This window comes from Cucurbita maxima, unplaced genomic scaffold, assembly GCF_002738345.1.
Source record: "Cucurbita maxima cultivar Rimu unplaced genomic scaffold, Cmax_1.0 Cma_Scf00019, whole genome shotgun sequence".
NCBI classification, from domain to species: Eukaryota; Viridiplantae; Streptophyta; class Magnoliopsida; order Cucurbitales; family Cucurbitaceae; genus Cucurbita; species Cucurbita maxima.
In genome coordinates, this window is record NW_019272035.1 from 2,537,721 (window position 1) to 2,560,045 (window position 22,325).

General features: G+C 36.8%; 3 protein-coding genes across 4 annotated transcripts; 1 reads left to right on the plus strand and 2 right to left on the minus strand.

Moving 5' to 3' along the window:
- Window positions 1-325: 325 nt before the first annotated feature.
- Window positions 326-7,764, plus strand: LOC111493980 (alcohol dehydrogenase-like 7). 2 transcript variants are annotated; one of them, XM_023143940.1, is made up of 10 exons: window positions 326-521; window positions 638-774; window positions 862-908; window positions 1,275-1,600; window positions 2,664-2,746; window positions 2,829-2,904; window positions 3,861-3,925; window positions 6,313-6,408; window positions 7,264-7,428; window positions 7,510-7,764. In XM_023143940.1, exons 1-10 carry the CDS (start codon window positions 476-478, stop codon window positions 7,624-7,626), a joined length of 1,158 nt encoding a protein of 385 aa, XP_022999708.1. In that variant the 5' UTR covers window positions 326-475; the 3' UTR covers window positions 7,627-7,764. The 2 variants fall into 2 exon arrangements, with proteins under 2 accessions (XP_022999708.1, XP_022999707.1); XM_023143939.1 differs by having other exon boundaries at window positions 328-527.
- A 765-nt stretch (window positions 7,765-8,529) lies between these two features.
- LOC111493981 (alcohol dehydrogenase-like 7) lies at window positions 8,530-12,957 on the minus strand. Its single transcript, XM_023143942.1, has 10 exons — window positions 12,723-12,957; window positions 12,474-12,610; window positions 12,331-12,377; window positions 11,542-11,867; window positions 11,098-11,180; window positions 10,940-11,015; window positions 10,699-10,763; window positions 10,187-10,282; window positions 8,912-9,076; window positions 8,530-8,833 (listed from the first exon to the last, which is right to left on the minus strand). Exons 1-10 carry the CDS (start codon window positions 12,772-12,774, stop codon window positions 8,717-8,719), a joined length of 1,164 nt encoding a protein of 387 aa, XP_022999710.1. The 5' UTR covers window positions 12,775-12,957; the 3' UTR covers window positions 8,530-8,716.
- Window positions 12,958-15,469: 2,512 nt separating this feature from the next.
- On the minus strand, window positions 15,470-21,218 carry LOC111493979 (alcohol dehydrogenase-like 7). The gene is made up of 10 exons (XM_023143938.1): window positions 21,099-21,218; window positions 20,369-20,505; window positions 20,242-20,288; window positions 19,764-20,089; window positions 18,869-18,951; window positions 18,699-18,774; window positions 18,563-18,627; window positions 18,100-18,195; window positions 17,862-18,026; window positions 15,470-15,725 (listed from the first exon to the last, which is right to left on the minus strand). Exons 1-10 carry the CDS (start codon window positions 21,151-21,153, stop codon window positions 15,609-15,611), a joined length of 1,167 nt encoding a protein of 388 aa, XP_022999706.1. The 5' UTR covers window positions 21,154-21,218; the 3' UTR covers window positions 15,470-15,608.
- Between the last annotated feature and the right edge of the window lie 1,107 nt (window positions 21,219-22,325).

The window sequence follows — 22,325 nt, forward strand, 5'->3', positions numbered from 1 at the left end:
TGTTCCATGCTTCCTCTTAAAACCCCCTCACGATTAGAGTAAGATTTACCAAAAACTTTTTTTACTTCTAATTTTAAAAATTTAATTTCTCAAATAATGTATAATAAAAGTTCGTTATCTTAGTTTTGAATTTACGATTTACATCAAAAGGGTATGTAATTCCAGATGGTAGAGCGCTCGTTATAAACTATGGTATACCATAGAATTCAACGGTTGAAACAAATCACCCATAATTTTTTTAAACAAATCATGAGTATATGGGCTAGATAATGAGTGTCTCTATACTAATTATGACAGCTAGATCATCTTGATACAAGATAGATGAAATGCAAGCCACACAATATTTTCTCACTTGGCATTATTGATATCTTATCCCAAACATTTTAATAACAGCTCAAGGCTGTCTTTGTCAGTCAGCACTGTGTCTCTTTCACAGCTCTCAGAGAAGACGGCGTTCCTCTCTCCGACCACAGTCATGGAAGAAAAACCGTCGGCGGCAACCGGACTTCAGCCAATCCGCTGTAGAGGTACTCCTTCAATATAACTATGTGCGCTTCCAAATTAGGTTTTTAGAAGAAATCTGTTTCTCATCCCCTTTGAAGTGTTTGATGTTTCAATGGGGTTTGAAATTTTTTAGCTGCCGTCTGCCGGAAGCCCGGCGAACCACTAGTGATTGAGGAGATATTAGTTGCGCCGCCAATGGCTCGTGAAGTTCGAATCCGGATAATATGCACCTCTTTATGTCATACTGATATTTCCCTTTGGAAGTTGAAGGTTCGTCTTGTTGGGTTCCTTCTCATTTCATAGTGTAGTTTTTGTAGAATCAAGTAATTTATTACTCTGTTTCTTGGATTTTTGAAGGATCCTCTGGGGATTGTTCCAAGAATTCTTGGCCATGAAGCGTTCGGGTGAGTTTCATATCTTGAGTTCTTGTTAGGAATCACGAACCTTCACAATGATATGATATTGTCCGCTTTGAGCCTAAGCTCTCCTGGCTTTGCTTTTGGTCAATGGAGATGTATTCCTTATTTTATAAACTCACGATCAACCTCTTAATTAGCTGATGTGAGACTCCTCTCCCAGTAATCCTCAACAATCCTCCCTTCGAACAAAGTATACTATAGAGCCTCCTCTGAGGCCTATTAGAGCCCTCAAACAACCTCCCCTTAATCGAGGCCCGACTCTTTAATTAGCCGACGTGGGACTCCTCTCCCAACAATCCTCAACCGTGATTCTGCTTATTTGGCAGTTGATCTTAGTGTTTGATGTTGCAGGGTGGTGGAGAGTGTAGGGGAGGATGTGAATGAAGTTAAGGAAGGAGATACAGTAATCCCAACATTCATGGCTGACTGTGGGGATTGTGAAGATTGCTTATCAAATAACAGCAATCTTTGTTCAAAATTCCCTTTCAGCATGTCTCCCGGAATGCCCCGATGTGGGACAAGCAGATTCACAGATCTCAATGGAAAGGTTATTCATCATTTTCTGTATGTTTCAAGTTTCAGTGAATACACCGTTGTAGATGTGGCCTATGTCATCAAAGTAGATCCTGCTATCCCTCCAAACAGGGCATGCCTCCTTAGTTGTGGGGTTGCAACAGGTGACTGTCTAATCCATTACTTTCCATTGTAGAGAGCATTCACGATCTAATGGGCTAAGGCCACCGCTAGCGGATATTTTCCTCTTTGGACTTTTCCTTTCGGGTTTCTCCTCAAGGATTTTAAAATGTGTCTGCTAGGGAGAGGTTTCCACACCCTTATAACGAATGTTTCGTTTTTCTCTCCAACTGATGTGGGATCTCACAATCCACCCCCTTCAGAGCCTAGTGTCCTTACTGGCACACCCCCTCGTGTCCACCCCCTTCAAGGCTCATCCTCCTCGCTAACACATTACCCTGTGTCTGGTTTTGATACCATTTGTAATAGCTCATGCCCACCACTAGTAGATATTGTCCTCTTTGGGATTTTCCTTTCAGACTTCTCCTCAAGGTTTTTAAAACGCGTCGGTTAGGGAGAGGGTTCCACACCCTTATAAAGAATGGTTTGTTTTCCTCCCTAACCAACGTAGGATCTCACAATCCACCCCCCTTCGGGGCCCAGCGTCTTTGCTGACACACTGCCTTGTGTCCACCCCCTTCCGGGCTTAGCCTCCTCGCTGGTATATCGCTCTGTGTCTGGCTCTGATACCATTTGTAACAGTCAAAGCCCACCGCTATCAGATATTGTCCTCTTTGGGCTTTCCCTTTTAGGCTTCTCCTCAAGGTTTTTAAAACGCATCGGTTAGGGAGAGGTTTCCGCACCCTTATAAAGAATGTTTCGTTTTACTCCCCAACCAATGTGGGATCTCACAATCTACCCCCCTTCGGGGCCCAGCGTCCTTACTGGCACACTGCCTCGTGTCCACTCCCCTTCGGGGCTCAACCTCCTCGCTGGCACATTGCCTTGTGTCAAGCTCTGATATCATTTGTAACAGCCCAAGTCCATTACTATCAGATATTGTTTTCTTTGGACTTTCCCTTTCGGGGTTCTCCTCAAGGTTTTTAAAATTCGTTTTCTAGGGAGAGGTTTCCACACTCTTATGAAGAATGTTTCGTTCTCCTTCCCAACCGATGCAGGGTCTCACATACATTGTCTCATAAATATTGCTTTAACATGTGTTTATAGGGGTTGGTGCGGCATGGAAAACAGCAAATGTGAAGAAGGGATCCACTGTGGCCATTTTTGGGCTGGGGTCCATAGGTTTAGCTGTATGAGTCCATTAATGATTCATTTCAGTAAAACCTTGACAGGCTACTTTGAAAACTTCATGGTTTAGTATTGTTGTTATAGGTAGCTGAAGGAGCAAGACTATGTGGAGCAAGCAGGATCATTGGGATAGATATCAACCCAGATAAATTTGAAGTTGGTAAGTGCTTTTATATAGTATTATAGTAATCAAATCCTTGTTTAAAGTTGAAACAGGTGTAATAATAGATGAAGCATGTTCATAAGGGATTCATATATTTAGTAGGGGAGTTTTTTTTTTCCTAATGTTTATTATGTGTTGAGTATGAAGAACAAATGATGAAAAACAAATTAAACATTCAAATTGATTAGCTAGAAAGGATCTCAATCAGTTGGGGAGGTGAACGAAACATTTTTTTATAAGGGTGTGGAAACCTCTCCCTAGCAAACGCGTTTTAAAATCTTAAGGGGAAGTCTGAAAGAAAAAGCTCAAAGAGGACAATACGTTCTAGTGGTGAGCTGGGCTGTTACAAATGGTATCAGAGGTAGATATTGGGCAATGTGCCAGCAAGGAGGCTCTGAGACCCGAAGGGAGTGGACACGAGGCAGTGTGCCAGCAAGGACGTTGGGTCTCGAATGAGGGTGGATTTGGGGGGTCTCACATCGATTGGAGAAGGGAACAAGTGCCAACGAAGACGCTGGGCCCCGAAGGGGGGTGGATTGTGAGATCCCACATCAGTTGAGGAGGAGAACGAAACATTATTTATAAGGGTGTGAAACCCTCTCTCTAGCAGACGCGTTTTAAAATCTTGAAGGGAAACCTGAAAAGAAAAGCCTAAAGAGGACAATATCTACTAGCGGTGGGCTTGAGTTGTTACAAATGGTATCAGAGTCAGACACAGGCCAATGTGCCAGCGAGGAAGCTGAGCCCTGAAGGGGGTGAAAATGCAGTGGTGTGCCAGTAAGGACTCTGAGCTTCAAAACGGGGTGGATTAGGGGTCGTGCAAGTGTCTTTGTTTCTTCTCAAATATTTTATTGTTTGATTATTTGTTTGTGAAAACTTCCAAAGTTATTTGAAATGATATGGTTGAATCATTATTAATGAAGTTGTTATAAAAGTGTGTTCATTTTTTGCAGCCAAAAAGTTTGGAGTCACTGAGTTCTTGAATTCTGGGAGGCTTGAGGATAAATCTGTGAGCCAGGTATGTAAGTTATCAATGTGGTTCAGTCTCGTATATACTCATCAAACTTGCAACCTTAAGAAAGGAATGAATGGTTAATCCCATATAGGAAGCATATGATTTCTAAATAATGGTAGAAGTCGAGTTGAATCGAGGTTGAATTTTATTATATTAAACAAAAATAACTTTGACGTCTACCGATGTTGAGGTTAGATATTCACAATGGTCGTGTGATAATCAATTTCATTGATGAACTTTCTTTGACGAGAATTTATGAGTGGGAGATCTCAGATTGGTTGGAGAAGGGTACGAAACATTTTTTATAAGTGTGTGGAAACCTCTCCATACTAGACGTATTTTAAAATTGGAGGCCGATGACAATAAGTAACAAGTCAAAGCGGACAATATCTAGTAGCGGTGGGGGGCTTGGATTGTTACAAATGGTATTAGAGTCAGACATCAGGCGGTGTGTCAGTGAGGACGTGGCCTTCCAAGGGGGTGGATTTTGAGATCTCACGTTGGTTGGAGAGCGGAACGAAACATTTCTTGTAAGGGTGTGGAATCCTCTCCTTAATAGACGCATTTTAAAACTATGAGGCTGAAGGCGATACGTAACGGGCCAAAGAAGACAATATCTACTAACAATGGACTTGAACTGTTACAAATGGTATCAGAGCCAGACATCAAGCGATGTGCTAGTGAGGACACCAGGTCCTCAAGGGGATGGATTATGAGATCCCACATTGGTTGGAGAGGGGAACGAAGAATTCTTTATAAGAGTGTAGAAATCTCTTTCTAGGAGACATGTTTTAAAATTGTGAGAAAAGATGTTGAACCGACCAATGTGGCTAAGCTTTTGGAAATTGAAGTTGTATGCGCTAATGCTGCAACAATCTAGACTCTAGACTTTGAATTGAGAAACTAGGTTTTCTTTTTACATAAATCTTAGATTTGAGATCTAGTATAAAAGTGTATTTATTCCACCCTTTGATTTTGATTACCTTGTAGATTTATTTTATTCGATCTTCCGTTTCTTTTATCTCGAAATTCTAACTTAGAATACAAGGAATTTGAAAATATACACTAAAGCTCCTAGTGTATGGGAAATAAGTTTTTGAAGATAATTTGATTAAAGTCGTGGAATGATTCTTGTATTGGAACGGTAAATATATATTTGTCAGATCTAAAGATATTCCACGATTAACCTGCATAATTGAATTTAGGAGTATTCTGACAGAATTGAATGAACAACAAGCTAGTAGTTTTGATACTAAATGCCATTGAATCATGCTATCTGAACAAAAGGTTTTGAAAAATTCTTCTAGATCTTGATTTCAATACGTCTCATTCATGGCTTTGAATATTTTTAATTTTGAGTACGCGATTTTTGAGGGATCATCGCAACTCGGAATATGAGTAATTTCAACAGATTTGGTATCGACAAGATGAAATTATAGAATCTTCTGGATTATAAAGATCTTCTGGGATATAGAAGAGTACCGATGAGAATATGTTTTTTCGATCCCTTCTATAGATAAAATTTGAAAATGGAAGCAAGATAAAATTGTTGTCATCTAGCACAAATTTGTTTAGATACAAGATTCGTCCCATCTTCTCTAAAACAAATTTGGATGCTCTGGAATCCGTGTATTTCTTTCCCTACTGTTGAGTAATTTTTTTAGTAGAATTCCATATCTCTTGGATTCTTTCTTGTCAAAGGACTGTTTTAGAATTCCTCCATATCCTATATAGGATGAGTTGCTACCCACTATTAGGCTAGCCTCTGGGTTTATCGGAGATAAACACGAAATTATTCTTTTTTTTTTTAGTCTTTAAAAAAGGTGGTCTGCAAATGGATCTGATATTTGGAAGGAAATGAACACATAATTGAGACATCTAAAAAATCTTTCGAGTTCGAGTTTATACATGATTTGATTTGTAAAATTTAAGCAAACTTAAATGAATCTTTCCTGACATATTCTTATTATTCTCCTCCCTCGTCTTCTTTTCCTCTTTTCAATTCTTATCTTATCGTTTCCTTTTTTAATTTTCTTTAATTTTTCGATCATGTAAATTACTGGTAAATTATTTATTGCAATCGGGGTAAAAAATCTAATATAAATAACTTTTTCTAGAAAAGATTATTTGTGACTGAGCTAGGGTATTCATGTAAGTACTCAACTTCCAAATGGTATCAGAGCCTTCAATTTGTGATAAGCGAATAACCCAGGTGGTTATATAAACCTCAACTCGCATATATCTATATGAAGAATTTAAATCAGATCATTTGTAATTATTACACCGCATATTATATCAAATTGTTATCAGGGTAATGCACTTAACCTAATCTATATATTATAGATTCTTGTCGTGTTACGTTCTTATAAGCATTGAAAACTTGTTTTCAGGTCATTAATGAAATGACGGGTGGGGGTGCAGATTACTGCTTTGAATGTGTTGGAATGGCTTCCTTAGTTCAGGAAGCCTTTGCATGCTGCAGACAGGTCCTCCAATCCTTCTCCCTTTAAATTTTATTACTAATATCTTCTTCTAACTATGAAATTGGTATAGGAAACTCTAAGAATGGGATCTAACAATATTTCTTTCAAAAAAACGAGATATCTAAAAATGATAAAGAATCAATTCAGAAACAAGTTTTTGAACGGATTATTATGATGGTCAATATCAAAAGTAAAAGAAAACTTGTTTCTAAACTTATTATTCGAATCAAAGAAAACTTGTTTCTAAACTTATTATTCGAATCAATTCACAAGATAACTTGATCAATACTATTTGAATGACTCTAATATGCAAATCTAAAATACAAAAAATGTCGACTTAAGAAGCGTAATATGCAACTTTCATTTAATCTTAAAAATCTTTCCCTTTAAAACAACAACACGAATGACTATTTCAATCTAAGAGTACCTTAGGGTCAATTAGAAGGTTGTAATTTTCATACCCATGAATACCATAATGGTCACCGGCTGAATTGTATCTTAAAACTGGCAGGATTAAAATACCTTATTTTGTACAAAAAAGACTCAAAATGTTTTTTATTCCTTTCTCTCGAGCATCACGAAAAACTCCATTCGATCTCTCTCGTTACAAACAAAAAAGTGGGGTTGCGGCCCAATTGTGCACTCTCTCATTCTATGAACCCTGGTTGATTCTGAACTTCGTTCGGGAAGTAATTGAACTTTTGACGAACTAGCCCTTTTTTATACCATGAAAGAAAAATGAGCTTTGCTCTTTTCAATTCCCGGCCCTTTTTTTAAGTCGTTCATATGATTTCATAAGTTTGAAATATAAGTGCAACCATTCATTTTAACTGTTCTCCAACTCGTATTTGTCTTCAGGGTTGGGGAAAAACAATCGTGTTAGGAGTGGAAAAGCCCGGCGCAGTTTTGAGTTTAAACTTTTTTGATATCCTTTTACGTGGGAAGACTATTATGGGATCATTATACGGAGGATTGAAGCCTAAATCAGATATCCACACTCTCATTAAATGGTATACAGAAAAGGTAACTTACTATTGCTTTTTTGCTATTAATATTACGTATAAATTCAAGCATCTTAATGATTTTAAAATTTTTGACCATCAGAAACTTGAGTTGGATAAATTTGTCACACACGAGATAGGTTTTGGAGATATCAATGAAGCTTTTGATTTGTTCATCAAAGGAAAGTGCTTGAGATGTGTGATATGGATGAACAAATGAGTAGCCACCCCACATCATGTCATGGCTTGTTATTAATCTAACAATATGCTATTCAAAATCTTTAAATGGTACGTTTGTATAACACTTGTTTAATTATCGTGGTTAGATGTTGGATAAAGTATAAGTTTAGACCCTAAACTTTAAGATTTATGTCCATTTAGTCCCTAAAAAATAACTATAAGAATTGACGGCCCTAACAGGGTCAAGAAAGATAATTTAAGACTTATGCATCATGATCCTAAGTTGAGTTTATGGATCGAGTAAACATAAGGTGTAGCTTAGGAAGAGCTTATAACATAGGAATGAATTTCGATGTAATACCTCATATAAATCACGGTTCGTGTGAAAATAATTCCATCTAAATTTTGAGTTTTTCTCTGGCAATCATTTTCTAGCGGCGACAATGACCGATTCCCATCAATGAGGTAAAAGAAACCAAAACATGATAGCTACAAATATGAATCGATGATGAACAAACAACCCTCCGACCAAAAAAAGAAAAAAAAACACAACCCAAGATTTTGTTGTGAATGGGAACAAAACATTTTAGAGTGTGAAAACCTCTCCTTAACAGACATATTTTAAAACTGAGGCTGACGACGATGATAGTGTACAATATGTACTAGTCAATTTGGACTATTACAACCTCGATTTTCCTTTTCTATGATCAAATTGAATGTTATTATAGATAATTAATAAAGATATATACTATTCTTCCGTGTTATTTTGTATGTGAAAACCAAAATTCAATAGTGTGTATTAAATATTAAATAGTAATTGCTTACTACTATTAATTAATTTACCTTAATATCAAAATATATAAACTAATACTAAGTTTTATCTATAAAGTTCTATTTCAATCCCAAATTATGAATCAACATTAGTTAAACCAAAGAAAGATCATATTTAAATAATAATTTATTACGATAAACAAAGATAATATCATAGTTATAAACTCATTTGACATAAAATGTATATCCAAGATTTGAATCTAACATGAATATAAAAATGAGAGTATTTTTAAAGGTTTTGAATGGGCGTACTTGTTAAGAAATAACGAGGAAACCGATGCATGATGGGGTGGAGTTGCTCAATTGTTCATCCAAATCACAGATCTCAAGGACTTTCCTTCAATTAGCAGATTAAAGGCTTTGTTGATATCTTCAAAACTTACTTCGTGAGTCACGAATTTATCCAGCTCAAGTTTCTGATGGTAAAAAACATTCTAACATTAAGAACATGAACAAATAAATAAAAAGTAACACAGCTATATAGGGTAGGTTACCTTATCAGTGTACCAGTTAAGGAGGATGGGAATATCTGATTTGGGCTTTGTTCCCCCGAACAAGGATCCCATGACAGTCTTCCCACGATGAAGGACTTCGTAAGAGCTAAAATTCAATAGTGATCCAGGCTTGTCCACTCCCACCACGATTGTTTTACCCCAACCCTGATGCCAAATAGGAAGTTGTAGAAATAAAATTTTAAGATATAAACATTCATAAACTATCACCGCCACCAATCTTGCTTGAAATTTTCATATTTTTTAAAATTATATTTTAAAAACATGATTTTATTTTTAAAAATTTGCTATGAATTGAAGTGCCTCCTCAAGAAAGATGAACAGTGTAAAGAAGTTGATACACAAGTATGACCTTTTGACACTTAAAAATCTCAACAAATTTTTTTTAAAACTAATAAAAATCTAAATGCCTGGGGAAGTGGATTTAGACCTTTAGATCAGAGAACGTACTTTTTGCCAATTTAGCAAAGTACTCTGGATATGTCCATATGGACAAAACCATTGTAAGTAATAACAACTTGAAAAATGCACAAACTACCATAAGTTACAATTACAAGTAAAACTAGACTAAATTATAAATTTTGCCCTAATATATAGAGAAATTAGAATTTAATCTCTATAGTTTATAAGTTAGAATTTATCCGGGAAGAATCTTATTAAATCGTGATGAATTCTAACTTTTAAATAATAATAATTACCTTCTAACTTTTTCTAAACAGGAACAAATTTATAATTTAAACTTATAACTAATCATTGCAATTATACAATAAATTTATGAAATTGTTCAAACAACTTTGGTTTAATCACAATAGTTTTGTAAATTTAAAGGCTATAATTTTTACACCTTAAGTTCGAGATTGTTAAGTTTGAAAGTTTAGGAAGATTAAATTTAAGAAATCTATGTTTGAGGTGTGAGTTTAAGAATTTTCAGTGGAATATAAAATTATCTTTAAGTTCATCAATTCTTATTTTTTATTTTGACCTTTATGTTGAGTCTTTATCAATCGTTAGCATTTAAGCATTATTGAAGGGAAGATGGGACATTGGGATATTTTTTGGACAATTTGATCCTATTATTTACTTCATAATTTCAAAAATGTTAATTCTATACTATTTAAAAATTTAGTAATCAATTATCTTATTTTTCTTTTATCTGTACACTATTTCATTATTTAATAGAAATACGACATTTTTTAATTTGTATAAATGTTTTGAATTCATATTATAACATTGTTAACAGAGAGGGAAGGGTGGAACCTGTCTACAGCATGTGAATGCTTCTTGAACTAAGGAAGCCATTCCAACGCATTCAAAGCAATAGTCTGCACCTCCACCAGTCATTTCAATAATCACCTGCTCTACATTTACATCAGAAAGGTTTATTTAGTTATAAGCCATCGTCTGAATTCAATACTGTAAACAATCAATGCTATGACTAAGTCATTTCCTGTAAAAGTTTTGGGATAAATTTGCTTAATGCACACAAATTCTGAGCTATTATTTGTGTGAGCAACATCGATCGAAGAAGGAGCAAAGCATTTTTTATAAAGATGTGGAAACTTCTCACTACAAACGCGTTTTTAAAACTTTGAAGAGAAGCCCAAAAAAGACAATATTTACTAGCGATGGACTTCAACAGTTACAATTTGTAGTTTTAAAAACTCTGAAAGAAAAAAGTCTAAAGAGGACAACAGTATCTATTAGTGGTGGGCTTAGACATACACGAATATGAGACCAATCACATTCAATATCATTGATAAACTACGTACCTGGCTCACGCATTTATCCCCAAGACTTCTGGGATTAACGAACTCAGTGACTCCAAACTTCTTCCCTGCATTTGGGAAATGCACACATTTTTATGACTATAAGTTTAAATAACAATGCGTTCATACAATGGAGCATCTTATCTTGAAACTCGTGGCTCCTTCAATGGGGAGGAGACTCAGGATTCTATTTTAATAGAATAAAAAATTGGAAATTGAGAAAATGAGAAACAAAAGCACTTGCCAGTTTCAAATTTATCTGGGTTGACATCTATACCAATAATCCTGCTTGCTCCACATATTCTTGCTCCTTCCGCAACCTATAGCAACAATATCAAACAATGAAGCTTCATAAGGAGCCTATCAAAGTTTTATTAAACTAAGTCAATAAACAGTTCATACAGCTAAACCTATGGACCCTAGTCCAAATATGGCGACAGTGGATCCCTTCTCTACATTTGCTGTTCTCCATGCCGCACCAACCCCTATAACCAAATGTTAACATTCTGATAAATTGTGAGTGCTCTCGAAATTGTCAAGTGTGGACAAAAATATGCACAAGATAACATTGTATAGTTTCACAAAATTTATCCTGTTAATATGATATTTGAACAGAAATTGAAAGGAAGAACAAGAAAGCCAGGGCTTCTGTCCTCTCAACAAATTGAAGTTCTAACCAAATAGAGGTCAAGGTAAGTTTCTTTATGAAGTACAGAAAATTTTAGAGGGGAAACTGCACTAGTCGCATATTATGAATTGAACTAGAATTTGTTAAGCAAACTCGAGCATTTTCAGGAGAATACAATTCAAACCCTCAGAATAGCCAGTAATGAATTAGAAGATGACCTGTTGTTACCCCACAACTAAGAAGGCATGCCCTGTTTGGAGGGATTGCAGGATCTACTTTGGTTACATTGGCAATATCCACCACCGTGTATTCAGTGAAACTTGATACAAACAGAAAATGATGAATGACCTCTCCATTGAGATCTGTGAATCTGCTTGTCCCACATCGGGGCATTCCGGGAGACACACTGAAAGGCAATTTTGAACATAGATTGCTCTTATTTGACAAGCAATCTTCACATTCCCCACAGTCAGCCATGAATGTTGGGATTACTGTATCTCCTTTCTTAACTTCATTCACATCCTTCCCTACACTCTCAACCACACTGCAATGCCAAACAAAAAATCTGAAGCAGGTCTATTTCTAGAAACAGAGATTTGGTGCGGAATTAATTGCCTAGTCTCAAGAACAAGTCATTCACGGACCAACTACCAAGGGACGGTCACTAAGTTATTAGACGTTTTGGTACACAAAGCAATACAAGAAAAGCCTATTCATCTGTAGTTATCTCCGGCGGAAGAACCAATGAATGAGTGGATACAATTACCACAACTAATTACCATAAATTCCTCACGTTTACAGCAGGATTCAGCTCATGCAGCGTACGAAAAGAGCATATTTGAAAATCACCAAAAAAACACAGGCAGCATTTTTTTGTTGAGTACATTTCTTCCAGAATAATGCTGAACAACAAATAAAAATCTAAAGTATCCGAAACTTCAAGATCGAATTTCATTTAATGAGGTAGCAGATGATTGAAACAATTCAAAAGGAGATGTGGAACTCACCCGATTGCCTCGTGGCCAAGAATTCTAGGAACAATCCCTGGAAAATCCTTCGGAAATGGAACATCAAAAAATCAGGTAAAAAAATCACTTCATTCCACAAAGTTTACACAAAAAAACAGAAGAATGAGTACAAGAGAAGAAACCTTCATCTTCCAGAATGTGAGGTCGCTGTGACACAAAGAGGTACATATTATCCGAATCCGAACTTCATGAGCCATAGGCGGCGCCACAATTATCTCCTCAATCACTAGCGGCTCCCCAGGCTTCCGGCAGACAGCAGCTAACAAATTTCAAACGCATTAAAAAACATCAAACATTTCAAACGAAATGAGGAAGAGACAGTCGATAAAAAAACAAATTCAATCAGAAAAACAATACAACTGAAGAAGTACCTCTGCAGCGGATAGAGTGAAGTCCAGTTGCAGCCGAGGAGTTATCTTCCATGACGGAGGTCGGAAGGAGTTTGTCGGTGATGAGAGTCCGTCCTCTCCGACGACGTCTTAACTGAGAGATAGAGTAATCTCTTGGGATTGAAGCAGCGAAAGAGTAGAAAAATCTTTGGATTTGGAGCCCTGGAGTTTAAGGCAGATCGTCGTCCGTTATATGTAACCAGTGAAATAAATTCGTTTGAACCTGATTTCGCCACCTATTTACTCCATCTCTTCCTTTATATATATATACATTACATACATATATATATATATATGTCATACATAAATACATATACATACATACATACATACATGTGTATATGTATGTATGTATTTAAAGACATAGTCCAATCAAGCCTAACCCAACTACCTAACTCCATGTTCCAAATTTTATATGTTTTATTTTATTTTATTTTTTTCTAACCGTAATCTCAAAATTTACCATTTGTATGTCATACATAAATACATATACATACATACATACATGTGTATATGTATGTATGTATTTAAAGACATAGTCCAATCAAGCCTAACCCAACTGCCTAACTCCATGTTCCAAATTTTATATGTTTTATTTTATTTTATTTTTTTCTAACCGTAATCTCAAAATTTACCATTTGTATGTCATACATAAATACATATACATACATACATACATGTGTATATGTATGTATGTATTTAAAGACATAGTCCAATCAAGCCTAACCCAACTGCCTAACTCCATGTTCCAAATTTTATATGTTTTATTTTATTTTATTTTTTTCTAACCGTAATCTCAAAATTTACCATTTGTATGTCATACATAAATACATATACATACATACATACATGTGTATATGTATGTATGTATTTAAAGACATAGTCCAATCAAGCCTAACCCAACTGCCTAACTCCATGTTCCAAATTTTATATGTTTTATTTTATTTTATTTTTTTCTAACCGTAATCTCAAAATTTACCATTTGTATGTCATACATAAATACATATACATACATACATACATGTGTATATGTATGTATGTATTTAAAGACATAGTCCAATCAAGCCTAACCCAACTGCCTAACTCCATGTTCCAAATTTTATATGTTTTATTTTATTTTATTTTTTTCTAACCGTAATCTCAAAATTTACCATTTGTATGTCATACATAAATACATATACATACATACATACATGTGTATATGTATGTATGTATTTAAAGACATAGTCCAATCAAGCCTAACCCAACTGCCTAACTCCATGTTCCAAATTTTATATGTTTTATTTTATTTTATTTTTTTCTAACCGTAATCTCAAAATTTACCATTTGTATGTCATACATAAATACATATACATACATACATACATGTGTATATGTATGTATGTATTTAAAGACATAGTCCAATCAAGCCTAACCCAACTGCCTAACTCCATGTTCCAAATTTTATATGTTTTATTTTATTTTATTTTTTTCTAACCCTAATCTCAAAATTTACCATTTGTATGTATTTGGATTGGTTCACGTGACAACATTTACATTAAAAATAAAATAAAATAAATTTTTTCGTCCATAAATTATTTTTTGTCAAATTTATAGTATTATATTTGAATATTGCGATATAATATTGGATGTAAATCATATTTAAATATCATAAAATGCATTTAAATTTTAAATATATGTTTTGATTTAATGTATTTATACATTATTTTTTTAATATTTAATGTAACTGTAATTATATATTTTTTAAAATAAATATTAAAAATATATTATATAGTTACCTACCATTTGCCACAATATTATTATTATCATTTTAAACAAAAGTGTGGTGCGTTTGAAAGATACAAAAATAAATAAATAAATAAATAATATTAAATAATATTATAATATATATGGCTGAAATCAATCCCTTCTTGACTTTAAACGTACAAATTGATACAAATTGATGTATTTTATATAAACTCATATACTTCTCTTTTTGTGTTTATTGCCTCTCAAGCTTTTATAGGATCACTATCTACCAAAATTTTTACTTACTTGACACAATCGCACTTTTAAAGACAGCGGACTAGCGATTGTGCAACACTCACTTTCTAACGACAAGTGAGCTAAGCCAATTTGTTCTTGCGTCGCCTACGGCCAAGCGACGTATGATCGAGCCTCTAGCCTCGGTTTTGAAAGAAGATTTTTAGAAAACAAGGGTAGAGAGAGATTTTTGAAAGAGACGTTATATAAGCCAGCAAAAGAGATATCTGTGAACAAAGTATCTATGAGTTGCACTATTACACCTTCATCCAAGACATGTATAACAATATCCGCTAGTGGTGGGATTGAAATGTTACAAATGGTACTAAAGCCAAACATCGGACAGTGTGCCAACAAGAATATTAGGCCTCTCAAGGGGGTAGATTGTGAGATCTCATTTCGGTTAGAGAGGGAAGCAAAACATTCTTTATGAAGGTGTGGATACTTCTCCATAATAGAGGCGTTTTAGAGAGGAAGCCCGTTACATCTTTAACACAAATTTCTAAAATAGTTATGGAACTAACTGATATGCTAGACTTTTGGAAGGGAACTGAGGTCATATGTTGAAAAAGAACATAATTCACTCTTTTTATGCATTTTGTTATACACGTACACTAGCTGTCAATATGCTCGTTACATCCCTCAATCGTTTTTTTTAGACTCATCAATATTGAATCATTTGAACGAAAATACCGTATGCATCGTATTAGCAAATAGAAGTCTCGTTTTCTTATTATTATACCATTCGAGTCAATAAATACAATATGATCACTCTCTTGTGTGTTAGGGTATAATATGATTACTCTCGTGTATTACGGTAACAAATCATCGACCATTGGTGGCAGCTCATTTGTTCATCCACATCACACATCTCAAACACTTTCCTTCAATGAGCAAACTGAAAGCTTTATTGATGTCTTCGAAATCCATTTCTTGCGTCACAAATTTATCCAGCTCAAGTTTCTGAGGAAAAAAAACAATCTCAAATCAGTAAAATAGTTGGATTTCGAGCTTCCCTTCAAGACTTTAAAACTCGTCTGGTTTCCACACCCTAGGGGTAAGGTATTTTGTTCTCCTCCCCAACCAATGTGAGGCATCACAATTCACCCCTTCAGAGTCCAGCGTCCTTATAAAGGGTATTTTGTTCTCCTCCCCAACCAATGTGGGGCATCACAATTCACCTCTTCAGAGTCTAACGTCCTTTGTTTTGTTCTCCTCCCCAACCAATGTGGGGCATCACAATTCACCCCTTCAAGGTATTTTGTTCTCCTCCCCAACCAATGTGGGACATCACAATTCACCAACCAATGTGAGGCATCACAATTCACCCCTTCAGAGTCCAGCGTCCTTATAAAGGGTATTTTGTTCTCCTCCCCAACCAATGTGGGGCATCACAATTCACCCCTTCAAGGTATTTTGTTCTCCTCCCCAACCAATGTGGGACATCACAATTCACCAACCAATGTGAGGCATCACAATTCACCAACCAATGTGAGGCATCACAATTCACCCCTTCAGAGTTCAGCGTCCTTATAAAAGGTATTTTGTTCTTCTCCCCAACCAATGTGGGGCATCACAATTCACCTCTTCAGAGTCCAACGTCCTTTGTTTTGTTCTCCTCCCCAACCAATGTGGGGCATCACAATTCACCTCTTCAGAGTCCAACGTCCTTTGTTTTGTTCTCCTCCCCAACCAATGTGGGGCATCACAATTCACCCCTTCAAGGTATTTTGTTCTCCTCCCCAACCAATGTGGGGCATCACAATTCACCCCTTCAAGGTATTTTGTTCTCCTCCCCAACCAATGTGGGACATCACAATTCACCCTGGGGTCCAGCGTCCTTTCCCCAACCAATGTGGGGCATCACAATTCACCCCTTCAAGGTCCAACGTCCTTATAAAAGGTGTTTTGTTTTCCTCCCTAACCAATGTGAGACATCACAATTCACCCCTTCAAGGTCCAACGTCCTTATAAATGGTGTTTTGTTATCCTCTACAACCAATGTGGGACATCACAATTCATCCCTTCAGGGTCCAGCGTCCTTATAAATGGTGTTTTGTTCTCCTCTTCAACCAATGTGGGACATCACAATTCACCCCTTCAGGGTCCAGTGTCCTTATAAATGGTGTTTTGTTCTCTTCTACAACCAATGTGGGACATCACAATTCATCCCTTCAGGGTCCAGCGTCCTTATAAATGGTGTTTTGTTCTCCTCTTCAACCAATGTGGGACATCACAATTCACCCCTTCAGGGCCCAGTGTCCTTATAAATGGTGTTTTGTTCTCTTCTACAACCAATGTGGGACATCACAATTCATCCCTTCAGGGTCCAGCGTCCTTATAAATGGTGTTTTGTTCTCCTCTTCAACCAATGTGGGACATCACAATTCATCCCTTCAGGGTCCAGCGTCCTTATAAATGGTGTTTTGTTCTCCTCTTCAACCAATGTGGGACATCACAATTCACCCCTTCAGGGTCCAGTGTCCTTATAAATGGTGTTTTGTTCTCTTCTACAACCAATGTGGGACATCACAATTCATCCCTTCAGGGTCCAGCGTCCTTATAAAGGGTATTTTGTTCTCCTCCCCAACCAATGTGGGGCATCACAATTCACCCCTTCAGAGTGTTTTGTTCTCCTCCCCAACCAATGTGGGGCATCACAATTCACCCCTTCAAGGTATTTTGTTCTCCTCCCCAACCAATGTGGGACATCACAATTCACCCTGGAGTCCAGCGTCCTTTCCCCAACCAATGTGGGGCATCACAATTCACCCCTTCAAGGTCCAACGTCCTTATAAAAAGTGTTTTGTTTTCCTCCCCAACCAATGTGGGACATCACAATTCATCCCTTTAGGGTCCAGTGTCCTTATAAATGGTGTTTTGTTCTCCTCTACAACCAATGTGGGACATCACAATTCATCCCTTCAGGGTCCAGCGTCCTTATAAAGGGTGTTTTGTTCTCCGCTCTGATACCATTTGTAACGGTCCAAGCCCACCTCTAGGAGATATTGTCCTCTTGCAAAGGGTGTTTTGCTCTCCTCCACAACCAATGTGGGACATCACATATATAGTTCAAAACAAGAAGAAACAGTAGATTACCTTATCAGTGTACCATTGAAGGAGAATAGGAATATCAGATTTTGGCTTTAAACCCCCAAACAATGATCCTACAAGAGTCTTTCCAGTATGAAGAACATCCAACGAGTCAAAACTCAATACTGATCCTGGTTTGTGCACTCCTAACACGACTGTTTTTCCCCAACCCTGAACTCATAATTACAACATGTTTAGTTTGTCAAAGAAAGGACCAAAATGCAAACAAAAAGTTTGGGAGGACCTGTCTGCAGCATGCATATGCCTCTTGAACTAAGGAAGGCAACCCAACACATTCAAAGCAATAATCTGCTCCCCCACCAGTCATTTCATTAATCACCTGCTCAACATGAAGTTCAATATTACATACTCGATTAGATAGAATATGAAACTGCAGTTCAAGCCCACCGCTAGTAAATATTGTCCATTTTGACTCGTTACGTATCGTCGTCGCCTTACGGTTTTAAGGCATGTCTATTAGGGAGAGAGTTCCACACCCTTATAGGAATGTTTTGTTCTCCTTTCCAACCGATGTGAGATCTCACAATCCACCTCGCTTAGGAGTCCAGCGTTCTTGCTGACACACCATTCAAGCTCTAATACCATTTGTAACAGCCCAAACCTACGCCGCTAATATTGTCCACTCGAACCGATATGGGATCGCATATAAACCGAATCATATTTAATCTCCTACGTAATCTGCATACCTGGCTTACTGATTTATCTCCAAGGCTTCTAGAATTGACAAACTCAGTGACTCCAAACTGTTTCGCTGCATATCAAGAAATGAACATCGTAAAGAAATGTATTCGTTTCCGGAAGTAATATTTATAAAATACTTTCCAATTTCAAATTTATCTTGGTTGACATCTATCCCAATAATCCTGGCTGCTCCACATAGTCTAGCTCCTTCAGCGACCTGTAGCAACAATCATGAACCATGAACCTTTAACACAGCCTCCCATGGTCAAGTATGATTCAAACGTCTATAGTAAAAGGGAAGAAAAGCATACAGCTAAACCAATGGACCCTATTCCAAATATGGCAACGGTGGATCCCTTCTCCACATTTGCTGTTTTCCATGCTGCACCAACCCCTGAAACCCAAATAAATCGTTAAGGCTTTTGTTTTCAAGCTTACCCGTAAGATTTTTAAAATAATAATAGATTTCCACACCCTTATAGAGAAGGGTTCGTTCTCCTCCCCAACCGATGTAGGATCTCACAATCCACCTCCTTTGGGGCCAGTGTCCACGCTGGCACTCGTTTCCCTCTTCAATCGATGTTGTTGCCCTCCCTATTGTGAGATCTCACATCGATTGGCGAGGGGAACGAGTGCTAGTGAGGATGCTGAGCCATAAAAGAGGTGAATTATGAGTTCCCTCGTTTCCCTCTCCGAAGTCCTTCCTCTCTCTATTGTGAGATTCCACATCGATTGGAGAGGAAACGAGTGCCAGCGAGGATGCTGGGCCTCGAAAGGAGTGGATTTTGAGATCCCATCGATTGGAGAGGGGAATGACATCATTGGAGAGGAAACTAGTGCCAACGAGGATGTTGGCCCCAAAGGGGGTAGATTGTGAGATCCCTCGTTTCCCTCTCCAATCAATGTCATTTCCCTCCATTGTGATCCCTCGTTTCCCTCTCCATACCGTTTTCCGACGTGGGAGAGCTCCAAAGTGAAATAGATTGTGAGATCCCACATTGGTTAAGGGGAGAATGAATCATTCTTGGTGTGTAAACCTATACTTAGGAGGTACATTTTAAAAATCTCGAGGGGAAGCCCAAAAAAAAAAAAGCCCAAGCCGACTGTTACAAAGATTGAGAACCCATTATTTACGAGACAGACCCTACCACTAAAAACAAAACCATTATCGAATAATGATCACGAATAATGGAGTAAGAAGGTGACCTGTTGATACCCCACAGCTGAGGAGGCATGCCCTATTTGGAGGGATAGCAGGATCTACTTTGGTTACATTGGCGACATCTACCACGGTGTATTCACTGAAACTTGAAACAAACAGAAAATGATGAATGACCTCTCCATTGAGATCCGTGAATCTGCTTGTCCCACATCGGGGCATTCCAGGAGACACACTGAAAGGCAACTTTGAACATAAATTGCTCTTATTTGACAAGCAATCTTTACAGTCCCCACAGTCAGCCATGAATGTTGGGATTACTGTATCTCCTTCCTTAACTTCATTCACATCCTCCCCTACACTCTCAACCACTCTGCACATTTTTCGAATTAGAAAAATCATTTTAGAAATAATGTTTACAAACCAGCTCAATTCAACCCTCTACTTATGTACGGTAACATTGTATATTAATGATTAAAATCTCGTAAAATTCACATATCTAATCCACCCAACTTTTTAACTCACCCGATGGCTTCGTGGCCAAGAATTCTAGGAACAATCCCAGGAGGATCCTTCAGAAATGGAATATGAAAAAAGGAATTTAGTTCATTTTATTGGTAGAAAGAAGGGTTAAAATGAGGAAAGGAGAAACCTTCATCTTCCAGACGGTAATGTCACTGTAACACAAAGAGGTGCATATTATCCTAATCCTAACTTCATGAGCCATCGGCGACGCCACCATTATCTCCTCCATCACTAGTGCCTCCCCCGCCTTACGACACACAGCAGCTGACAAATTTGTAGCGGAAGCAGAAGTAAGATCAATCGTATTTACCCCACGAATATAAATTAAACAAAAAGATAAAAAAATTTAGACTTATATAAACATAGTATTTATGAATCTTAGATTCATGAACCAAATCTTCCGATAATTTTCAGTGTCTCATAGTGCCTTGTAATCTCTTAATTAGGAGAGTTGAGTTTGACATTCCCGTTTAAAAATTAAGATTATAAATACTACTTCCATTCATGTCAGTGCTTGCTAGTGAAGGGTTTCCATATACAACTCGATGTGTGACTCGAATACCATTTATAAAAGCCTAAATCTACCATTAGTTGATATTATCTTATTTGACCCGTTACAAACATAGGAAGAGGTGTTATAAAAGCTCAGTCTACCGCTAGTCGATATTGTCTATTTTAGCTCATTAAATACCATCATCAAAACCTCGTGAATTCTTGAGAGAAATCTTGAGAGAAAGTGGGTCTCTCATAAATGTCAAGTCCACCAATGTGGTCTCCTTCTAGGTGTTATATATAGCCGTTTTAAAATAACTTAATATATATACATATATAATCCAAAAAAATATGTGAAGAATTACCTTTACAACGGATAGGTTGAAGTCCGGTGGTGGGTGGCGGCGCCTTATCTTCCATCGCCGACCTGGGGGAGAAGTTTTCCGGCAACTGCTGTGTGTTGTCCTTCCCGACAGATGTTTAGAGAGCTCAATGAAAAATGGTGATTTCAAAATACATAATTTATAGCAATTTCGAAGCCTCTCTTTTTGAAAATAATGAAACTAAATCCTATTTTTTAGGAAAAACAAATAAAAATAGATTTAAAATTGTTGGAATTTATTACAAATTTAGGATTAATTCTGGTTTTCCTCCCCTCAAATTTTGTAAATCTTCCATTAATAAAATATTACATTCAATTATTTTTGCTATTTTTTTTTAAATTATTATTTTCCTATTTTAAAATATAATAATAATAATAATGCTAGTAACCCATGATCGAGGAAGATTGTAACTCTGTCTATCCATTCGAGAATTAATATTCTAACGTATCGAAGGATAATTGAAGCTCGAGCTCGACTTATCTTTAATGGAGCATGAGTTGTAATTAAGCTTACTTAATGTAACTATATTTTTATTAACATGTACCGGATAACCTTATCATCCACTCTGAAACATTTTTTCGTATAAGAAATGAAGTTACTCTGCAAAACTTTTGTTGAATTTATGGGCAAAACAGTTCGACTGATTATGTGTTGTTTAAGCAAATAAATTTAAACATATACGAGAATAAATATGAAGATAGGATTAACGAAATTTAAACACACACTAGAATAAATTTTAAAGATAGGATTAAAATAAAAAAAATTGAAATCCTATTGCGTAACAGCCTAATCTCATGTCGAATCAAACAAACTTCCTCGTTGGTACACCGTTCGGTGTCTGACTCTGATATTGATGTCGAATCTTAGATATGGAAAGATTCATATTGGAGTCCAATGTTTTCACTGACACACTGCTCGGTGTCTAGCTTTGATATTGATGTCAAATCTTAGATATGAATAGATCCCTCTTGGGGTCCAACGTCCTCGCTGGCACACCACTTGGTGTCTAGCTCTGATACCAATGTTGAATCTTAGATATGGATAGATCCCTCTTGGGGTCCAACATTCTTGCTGACATACCGCTCGGTGTCTGGCTCTGATACCAATGTCGAATCTTAGATATGGATAGATCCCTCTTGAGGTCTAACGTTCTTGCTGACATACCGCTCGGTGTCTGGCTCTGATACCAATGTCGAATCTTAGATATGG